Source organism: Castanea sativa, chromosome 1 (genome assembly GCF_040712315.1).
Source record: "Castanea sativa cultivar Marrone di Chiusa Pesio chromosome 1, ASM4071231v1".
Classification (NCBI taxonomy): domain Eukaryota; kingdom Viridiplantae; phylum Streptophyta; class Magnoliopsida; order Fagales; family Fagaceae; genus Castanea; species Castanea sativa.
In genome coordinates this window covers 53,474-64,315 of record NC_134013.1, presented here as the reverse complement: position 1 = coordinate 64,315, position 10,842 = coordinate 53,474, and the positions used below count along the sequence as shown (strand labels likewise).

General features: G+C 34.4%; 1 protein-coding gene across 1 annotated transcript; it reads right to left on the bottom strand.

Annotated features, from left to right (window-relative positions):
- Positions 1–6,749: 6,749 nt before the first annotated feature.
- On the bottom strand, positions 6,750–10,527 carry LOC142621838 (small ribosomal subunit protein uS3y). Its single transcript, XM_075795205.1, has 6 exons — positions 10,381–10,527; positions 10,116–10,263; positions 9,647–9,818; positions 7,682–7,736; positions 7,463–7,594; positions 6,750–7,286 (listed from the first exon to the last, which is right to left on the bottom strand). Exons 1-6 carry the CDS (start codon positions 10,408–10,410, stop codon positions 7,125–7,127), a joined length of 699 nt encoding a protein of 232 aa, XP_075651320.1. The 5' UTR covers positions 10,411–10,527; the 3' UTR covers positions 6,750–7,124.
- Positions 10,528–10,842: the final 315 nt, after the last annotated feature.

The following is a 10,842-nucleotide window of genomic DNA, read 5'->3' as shown; positions in this document are numbered from 1 at the left end:
CTGCGTAGACTATGCATTTGGATAAACCCAATAATTCGTGGTCATATTTTTTTTTTTTTTGGGAGCAAATTCGTGGTCATATTATTTATATTAAAAAAAAACAAAAAAAAAAACACTAGTGATATATTTATATCCTCATGGCGATAACGTGGTGAAGAAATTTTTTGTAGGCCAAAATAAAAATGGATACGGTAACTCTTCTCCCGAATGCAAACTCCTCCAAGTGGCAAAGGATTTCATCAAATTTTATATATTTGAATAGATAAACAAATGGCACTATAATTTGTTTTTTTGGAGTTTGAACTTTGAACCATAGCCTTAAGAAATGAATTTAGGATTTATTAGTGGACAACACAATATATAATATTCAAATCCATTTTGTGTGTTGAAAGTAGAAAGGCGTGGTCAAACCATTTTCTGAATAAAAAGGAAAAGGTGGTGCATGATGAATGAAGTCGACTAAACCCACTATCACATCAACCCCCAAATAAAGAAGATAAGGCATATGCTTGAACATTATTTTTGTTTACGTAAAGAGATTAAAATGGACAAATTCCAAACTCGCAAACAAAACAATCCCTCCCATCCCAACCCCCCACTCATCCTCCCCACTTTCTCCCACCCACGTAACAAAAGGAGAAAATTATTCAGTGATTTCGAAAAACAAAGATCATCCATTTGACCTCGTACCCCTGTGCAACACAAGGGTGGCGCATCATTATATTTAATGGCCGACATAAGTTCGATATCCAAACAATTAGACTAACATCTAATACAAAATCTTATGTAACATTCCTGTCATGTATTTGTAACATTTATATGAAGCGTGTTCAATCCGTGTTGTGTTAGCTACTACGATTAATAAATAGATTGTGCTCTCGGTTATTAGCAAAGAAAAAAAAAATTTGTTTTAAAATGGAAGAATTTTATTTTGAGTATTAAATGAGTTGTGTTCTTTTCGACCCATATAATCAAAATGCTTCTTTTTGATAATCATAACCAAAATGCTTCTAATTCAACACAATAAGCCCATTTACTTTCTTTCTTATGAAAGTGGAGGTTCTCTCTTATGTAAACAAGTGTTCTATCTATTGGTTGGTTGACAAATTAAGGTGACTTTGGGGCAGTTTGGATTTGTTGTTTTCCATTACTCATAACTCAAAACTGATGGGTCCCATGGCTGAAGGGTTTGTTTGGATTTGTTTTCAGTTTTTGTTTCCATCATTCAATTCCCTAATTATTTAGTGATGAGTTATAAAAACTGAAAACACATTTTAAGTGTTTTCAAGTTATGAAAACAGAGTGATGGTGGCATTTTTGTAAATATATTCATATGGTGGGCCCTGTTTCTGTGTTTAGTCTTTTCCTTGCCAGCTCCAATGACTACCAACGGCTCTCTCCTCTACCAGACCATCTCTTTTTTTTTTTTTTTTCCCCAAGCCACTCTCTTCTCTCTATACCCATCTACCATTAACACAGCCCATTACTCTCATAGTTCCAGTCTGCCACTCCAGTTGAAGCTCAAGTCTTCCTTCTGCTTTGTCCTCGTCTTTGTCTCTGCAGTGAGTTTCGTGGTTCCGGGTTGTGGATTGTCATCTCGGCGGCATAGACATGGTTTCGGGTTGGGTATCTATGGGTTTATATTTGTATGTTTAAGAGAGTTTGTATTTGTTGTTTTTGGCTGTGGGTAATAGGGAAAAAATCTGAAATTTGGAGTGGGAAAGAGAGAAAATATGGGCTATGGGTAAGAGAGAAAAAAAAATAAATAAAAAAGAGAGAGATTTGGAGTGGGGAACAGAGCAAATCTGGGCTGTGAGTAAGGCAAAATAATATGAGATTTGGAGTGGGGAAGTCAAAAATATTCTCTGTGCAATTTTTTTTTTCTTTGTTGTAAGCATTTTTTTTTTTTTTTTGGTGGAGTAAAGAGTTGTTACTCAGCAATTTTTATGTGGGTATTGGATATTGTGCTCAGTTTTGTTCTAATATGATTTGTGTATTGTAATATGATATGTGTGTCCACTTACTTGCTTTCCATGGCTTTATATAGCCACCTGATGATCTTAGTTGGGCAATTAATTCCAAGCAAAAATATGCTATTCTTTTTATTCTTTCATGGCCATTTTCCTGAGAAAGTCGTAGTGAAGAACTTGCTGTTTGGTTTTGGGGGAAGTGGAGTAAAGAAGGGTGGGTAGGGGTTCTGGTGCATTGGTAGTATATGCCAGGTGTGGGTTCCAATTTTTTGAGTTGAAAATAGAATCGGGTTTAGGTGCCAAACCGGCTTTGGAGATATTTGGGGATTTTTGAGTGATAAAAAATGAGTTATAAAGTGATAAGTAATGAGTGATGATTTTTTTAAAAATCAAACAACCCCTTATTCTCCCAAATATAGAGCACATAGATTAGTATTAATGCAAAATGAAGGAGAGGGATCTAGTAAAAGGATTGCAAAAACATGAAGTTGACCATGGATGAAGAAGATAATATTGAATTATGGGGGAGAAGAGGGCATCAATTACTACAACTTGTCATTGATGTGGTAATTTAGGGGCTTTAAAAATAGTTTTCAATTTTTAAAAACTAAAAATGATGGATCTCACTATTAAATCATGTATTTGGTAACAAAATTGTGAATATAGTTTTCAAAAGGATAAAGTTTAGTTACGAAACTGATTGTAGCATAAGGATACAACATTACACAATAAAATAAACATTACTGCATATTTTGAAAATCTAACTGTTAAATTGCATATTTTTTACGCTCTTAAGACACATGTCAAATTTTGTGTCAATTGGATATTATTTACTGTATGATTTATAAGCTTATTTATTATGCATAATTTTAAATTACAAAAATTTTTAATTTAAATAATTTATTGATGACATAACTATTGATCTTTAATTTTCTAAAAAATTTTTAAGCATGAAGGATATAAGAAGAACATTAATCCAATTGTAGATTTGTCAAAATGCACCTTAAATAAAAAGATATTGAGTAGGTTGTAGTCTAGCCTAGGCTACAACCAGTTTTGTAGCTAAACTTTGTCATTTTCAAAATGGTGTTAAAAATATGTATTTTGAAAACAGTTTTCAATGGCATTGTGGTCATTTAAAACTATGTATTTTGCAAAACACAATATTGTCTATCTATTGTTGATGTCTATTGGAGCAAACCATGACATTTTCCAACTTCACCCTCATTAATCTCTTTCAGTTTTATCCAAAATTTTCTCTTGCCAAGGAGCAAACCACATTATTGTCTTTGTCTATTGTTAATGTCTATTGGAGCAGACCATGACATTTTCTAGCTCCTCTCTTATCAACCTCTTTCGATTTTACCCAAAATTTGTTGCAATTTATTTTGTGATCTATCTTATGAATGTATTTGAAAAGTTTGGATGATTGATGATAGATTTTGGTACTTTTATTTGTCATGGTGGTTTTTGTTATACTTTCTCCTTCCTTTGTATGGTTTGCAAAGGAAGAAGAAATGAAAAGATAAACATATAGTTTTTACTTTTATGACCACTTAAATGTGAGATAGATATTAAAATCATTGGCATATATATAAATTTTGGGCCATGGGAAGTCAAACATGGAAACCCCACTTCTTTTTTTCACTTTTTCGCTTGATTTTCGAGTGAATTGTGAACGATTGATGGTGTCTATTTGGTAACAGCTTTCAACTTTTTACTTTTTGCCTTTTATCTTAACTTTATTTCAAGAATCCAATTAATGAGTTCTCTTAAGGTTTTTGTTAATGAATCATTTTAGAATAATTTTTATACCATTTTTATGGGAAACATAAAAAAAAAACTGCAAAAAATCATTTGCTTTTTATTATTTTCCACAATCAGTTTCCAAAAGTATTTTCTAAATGAATGTTTCTATGGCATCCGTTAACAAAATCATTATTTCAAATATCTAACTTTTAAATTTTTGACAACAAGCTAGCTTTTAACTTTTTGTCCCACATTATGTAAATAAACTATTAGAAGTAAGTTGTACCCAATGCACACCAATGCCTTCTCTTCTCTCCTATCAACCAAACACAGGAAACCCAACCCTTTCCTACATGCTCCTCCTCTTTCCATCACCCTTTCCTTCATATTCCTCCTCTTTCCATCTTCCCTAACGTTGAAAGTGTGATAATTGAAATGCCTCTATATAGAACCTTTGAGACTTACACTTTTGATAAGTTAAGGGCCTATTTAGTTGAAAATATTTTAGAGAGAAAAAATAAGAGAGAAAAGTGGAGAGAATTATTTTTGTGGGTGTTTGGTTGGAGAGAGGAGATGATAAAAAATTAGTGAGATCTTGTGGTCTGTTTGGACTAAGAGAGAGCAAGAAGAAGTAAAGTAGAGTAAAATTAGCCCAAAATCAACCAATTTTCAACTAACTCTATTCTAATCTCTTTTCAATCCAAAAGGGCCGGTTCTTTCTCCCTACTAGAGTTGTCCAACTGATTGGATGACCTGACCAAACCAAACCCGCCCGACCCGAAGCCCAACGATCTATTCCAAATAACTAAGTCTATCAGACACGAGTCTAACTATTACAAAAACCGAAGTTTTGGTTCGAGTGTCGGTTTAAAAGTTTTGTCATGTCAGTGGACATTAGCTATTTACCACAAATTAACTATAAAAAAAGTTTTGTTATGTCAGTAGCTATTTAATGTCAATAGCTTTTCAAAATTAACTATAAAAAAATTGTTTGAATCAATGTTAGTAGGCAGTAGCTATTCACATCACTTTGAACTTTGAATCAATGTTAGGCAGTAGCTATTCACGTGAGCATTAATGGCTTTGTCCTATTGTAGTTGTTGGGCTCAATGCAATTTCATCTTAATAACCAAATGAAAACAATAATATTAATGGCTCCATGTTCATAGTCCCAATCTCAGAATTTCCCTTTAAAGTTCAAACCGTAGCTTGACTCTTCACTACCATCCATGACCATTGTCGACGAGTTTCACTTCCTATTTGCTGATGAGTTTCGCTTCCTGTTTGTTAACATGTGTTGGGTGTCCTCTCTCTCAAGTGTGATTCAGAATCTTTCTTCTTTTTTTTTTTTTTTTTTTCGTTCCAAGCTCATAAAAATTTGGTTTTTGCCATTTCAAGCTCTCTTTGGTTGATTTTTCCCTCTCTTTTTGTTCTTTTCCTTCAAACCAATCACCCGATGAATCCGACCCACCAAACCGAAGAACCGAGACAAACGGTTTCTTCCAACCATCCAGTCAACAATAGGTGAGAAATCAGTTCACCAGACCTGAGCGAGTCAAGTAACAGTTCGGCTCCAAACCCGATTCGCCCAACCCATGAGCAGCCCTACAATCCAATCTCTCCCCTTTGGAGAGAAAATGAGAAGAAAAAAAAAAAAAAAAAGCTTTATTGCAAAGGACAATTTTGACCCACTTTCACCCAACTTTTTTTTTTTTTTTTTTTTTTGTCTAGTTGTTGCTCCTATCCCGTTAAGGAAATTATTATATACTCTCGAAGTATCATAAATGCGTACTCTCCCTCTAACATAAATAATAAGTCCTACCATGAATTTAATTAGTGAGACCCACCATTTATAAAAGAGAAAAAAATACACATTTATAGTATTCTGAAAGTATACAATAAAGTTAGTTTATACTAACTTTAACCTTTTTGTTTTCCTTCTTTATCCAAACTCTAATCTAAATAAATAGAAGCAACTCGCATTTTATTTTTAATTTTTTCCACAACTCATTTGGGATTTTTTCTTTTTCTTATTTATTATTTTACTTTAACTAATATTTTACTTTAACTAATGTAATTAATCACATTATATATATATATAGAAAGAGAGAGAGAGAGAGAGAGAGAGAGAGATAAGTTTAAATAAAGTAGTAATTATATTGTGTCACTTTCAAGATGTGTCCAATTATTACCACCATGCACCCTTAGTTTGGTGGTCATTCCATAGGTTTAAAAACTAGTGAAGTGTGGGAGGCAAGGGCCGAAATTTAAGTCTCAAAGAAAGAGTTTCACACACATTTACACTTAAATTAGACTAGAGTAGAATTCTATCTTGTATAAAAAATAAAAAAAAAAGATGCGTCCAATTATTTCTTATATACTATGTAATTGGGGCATAAAAATAAATTAATACAAAATACATTTTTCCATTCTCTCAATTTTCTCCTCGACTAAATTAATTAATTTTTCATCTCTCCGCTTTTACATCCTTCCAAGTCCCAACCAAACATTCATGAGAGAACTAAATCTCTTCTATTCTCCCACTTTTCTATCACCTTATCATTTTCTATCCTCAAGCTCCAACCAACCAAACATATCCTTTAGCAGGTCATTAGTTAAAGGGCAATCACCTTTTGCACCTTTTATGCTAGAGAATAGGGATAGCTAAAACTGTGTTAATGGTAGCGATGCAGATCTCTAATTGGAGTAAAAACGTTATTTCAACTTGAGCAAAACTGGGTTGTTCAAAAGTGTAGTTCCTAACTAGCATATTTGTTTTTGTTCATGATCATTGACATAGTAGTGGCACTTAGGGAGACAATTTTTGAAAATAAATCTTTACACAAAAGAGGTTTTTTTGCAGGTTTGCTACCATATGCCTCAAGGAGGCAATGAGTTTGACATTATGCTCAGGCTAATCCTTGATATAGCCCACTCAGCAGGGATTTTTGTAGACTTGGAAAATACATGATATGAAATTTGTGGAGGAAAAAATGTCATAATTCAACATTAAGGGCATATAGTTAGGAATTTCTTGTGATTGTTAATGGTGAAAATATATTTGACATCAAAATATTCTGTAAAATAGCATTTTGGGACAATCTACAATCTGGCCTTACTATAAGTAAGGCCTTGCAAAATAGCAAGGCATCAAAACCAACTACCCATAATGTCCTTCCCCCATCCCAAGAAGAATATGACTATATAGCTAGGAAAATTACTCACCAAGATCAACTCCTCTTACCATGAAAACAAAATTGAAGTCAGCAGTACTAAAATCTGAAAACCCTGACAAGAAAACTTCTTCAGAGTATCTATAGTATTCTCAAGCCCGGAAATAGAATAAAACAAAAGGCTATGATAAGGGATTACATGAAAGTTGTGCAGAAACATCCATTTCTGGTTTTATGCTACTGGAAGTTCAGAAGGTGTCGACACAATTGCAGGAGTGTACTCCTCTTCCTTGGGAGTGTGGATGGTGACCAGATCAGGCAATGGTGTAGTTGGCCCCATCTTTCCCTTAGGATCCCAGTCAAGCATGATCTTGACCTTAATACCAAGTACACCCTGGAATCATTAAAAAGGGAGGAAAAGACAACACATCAGTAATATAAATTATTATTAACCTTGTAAAAAAACATAGCCTGACCCAAGAAAATAATCAAACCAAATTATGGAAAATCTTCAGCAGCTGCTATCAAGCACCTTAATTAAAATATAGAAGCTAGCAATATGAGACTGACCTGTCTAAGAAGAACGTGTCTCACAGCTGAGTCAATGTACTCTTTGACAGGTTGACCAGAGGATATCATGTAACCATCCTTGAACTTCATTGACTTGGCACGCTGAGCTCGGAGCTTTCCACTCACTATGACCTGAGTGAAGATTGAAGTAAATTAAAGTTAAAATTAATTCCAAAAAGAAACACACCCACACATACGGAAAAAAAAATCCTGACATACCTCACATCCCTTCGCCCCATTCTCCATGACAAATCTCAAGACACCATAGCAAGCCCTAAAACATGAGAAATCCACACCCAAAATACATCAGGAACAAATATATGCTTCAGAAGAAAGGCCAATAACCAGATTTTTTAACCAGTATGAACAGAAAATTGGGGTGAGGCCCAAGTACACAGGCCTCACAGGGAGTATACTACAAACTAAAAGGAAAAAAAAAATTAAGGAAAAAAAATTAAGAAAAAATGTTTAACAGAGATACAAGCTGTACAGAACAGTTTTTTTTTTTTTTTTTGATAAGTAAGATGTTTATTGATATCAAAAAAGGAAACACCCTAGTACACAGGGAGTGTACAAGAGTTAAACAATCAAGAACAAAAATTACAAGAATCTAAGAAATCAAGAAAAGATAAAAATGATTGGTTCCGCAAAGCAGTCAACCAATCTATTAGGGTTCTAAAGAAAAATAACTTCAAGTCTGAGATTGATCTCTCCTTATCTTCAAAGCACCTGCTATTTCTCTCTCTCCAAAGACACCACAATAAGCAATGTGGAACAATCATCCATATATACCCATTTCGATGACAACCAAATCTGCCTTGCCAACATGCTAATAGCCCCACTACAGATTGCGGCATCACCTAGCTAACTCCAAGCAATCCAAACACCATTGCCCACATATCCATTGCCACAGGCTACAACCTAAGTTGAATTATCAAACATTCATAAAAAATCATCTTCAATTACTTTCACATGGTGTTCCAACTCCCAAAAGGGATGATAATAGAACATTCAACAAAAGACCTTCACAATCCATCAGACAATTGCCTATCCATCATAAACTATGGAAAAATTTGCAATGATCACCCACAACACCACAAATGAACTACATTTCAATAAAGGTACACACAAATAACAATAGGAAAAAAAGATGTGGAATGTGGGAGGATTTTCCAAACTCCAAGCACCTTGATAATAGCACAAGAAGCCTGACTAACTCCAGGATCTTTAATGTGAGCATTGATATGGAACCCCTAGGCTCATGTGGCAAGGCAAAGAGGGAAAACAATGCTAGTAAGGGCCTGGATTGTGAGACATGCAACATACACATAACGGAAGAACCAAAAGAATTTCACAGGTACTTAATATAAATTACAGAAGAGATTAGAAGAATAGGGGGGACATTATACAGGTGACCAGTATCTGTATAACTAGAATCTTCATATGAAGGTCTTTTTTTGTTTTTATTTTTAATTTAGTCATTGTGTACGTAAATCAACTTTGAGCAATTTCAATGTTTAACCCCATCTTAATGAAAAACTCCAATACTAAGAGTTTCGGTATAGCTAGCAGGGAAGAATGGCAACAATGCAGTACAAATTACAAAATAAGGAAACCTAAAAATATATTGAAAATGGAAAGAGACACAAGATGAAAATAAAATTTATTTCAGGTGAGAAAATTGAGATTTGCAGTTTCAAAAAATCACACTACCATATAAGATTAAATGCTACAATCTACAAATATATGCAATGATTGTTAAAGGAAAAACACATCTAAGTATTCCTTCCCACCTTAAAGAATGAAGGTACAATCATCAAAATATTTGCCATCCAACCTTAGTCCAAGGGAATATGAAATCCATGCCTTGGTTTAAACAGAAAGATGGAACCTTAAAATATAGTCATCCTCAGACACAAGGCAGGTATTCATAAGTAACCTACTTGCTGTAAAGATGACCTGAATAAGTAAGATTAGTGAGGCATAAGAAAAGAACAACCGCATATCAAACAAATTATATGCACAAGAAAGCATATTCAATTAACAAGAAGCTAATAAAAATAGATATTATATCAAATGCATAAAAAAAAAACCACATTAAACACCCACAAAAAAACTCCACAAAATGTTTTTTTTTCCTTTCAAAAGCTCGTTAGAAAGACAATGACCATGATTTTAATGTACCTTCGGACAGCAAGGCCACCAAGAAGCTTGTAGCGGAGAGACTCAGCCTGAGCAATGGCACAGAGACCCCTGTTGTTAACTTTCTCAGCATAGAGCTCCACACTGTTCTCTGGGAACTTGAACCGTTTCTGAACAACAGAAGTCAGCTCCCTAATTCTTCTTCCCTTTTCACCTGATAAACCAACCAACCAACCAACCAAACCATTGTGTTGAATTTGAGTTCCATAGATGAAAGGGCCAAGTAATTGTACCTTGGAATATAATATAATCAAATAGGAATAATTAAGACACTAAGTTGGTTGCTTTTCCCTAGATCTTTTCTATTAGCCATTACCTAACATATATATGCATGAAAAACTATAAGATCGATGCCCAATTGACTATGAGATACTCCTAAAATGTTTTAAACTTTCAACAAATTTACACAGCAAGCAAGCAAGCAAGAAAGAGAGTGCATTATAGATGATACCAAGAACATTCTGAGTACGAGTGGCCCTGATAATGATCTCCGTGCGCATCGGAGTGACCCTAACTTCGACGCCGGAGTAGCCATCCTCAGCAAGCTCTCTGGTCAGAACCTCATTAAGCTCCGCGAAGAACACCCCATCGGCGACGAACTGTAACACACACAAAGAGACACTAATAATTAGTTGGGTTGATTGATGACGATCTGGATATTCTATCCGATTTCGAGAGTAGAAGAGAGGAGAGGAGAGGAGAGGAGACGCATTGACCTTTCGCTTCTTGCTCATCTGGGTTGCCATGATTCGATTCAGAAATGAAAATACCAACACTGGGTCGCTGATGAGGAGGAGGACGCGTCTAGTAGTTCGCGGAACCCTAGCTGCTGCTGCTTTTACAAGACAGCACAACAAACGAGGTTTTTGTATATATATGACTGATTCATAAGGAAGTGTGATCTGACGGTCGAGGATGTCGTCATGTTCTTTTCACGGATAGGATCAAAATTCAGAACAAGGGTCATTGGAAATAGGTCTAGTTGGCACATATTTTTCATATTGATTAAAAAAAAAAGTATTTGTCATTTGCAAATTACATGGTTTATTTTGATAATTATACAAATTCCAGCATTACTAACTAAAATAAAATAGCACAAAAGAGTCTAGTATACCCTTTAAATATTTAATTAAAAAAAATACACAAGTTTCATTTACACATAATATTAACATCCCAAA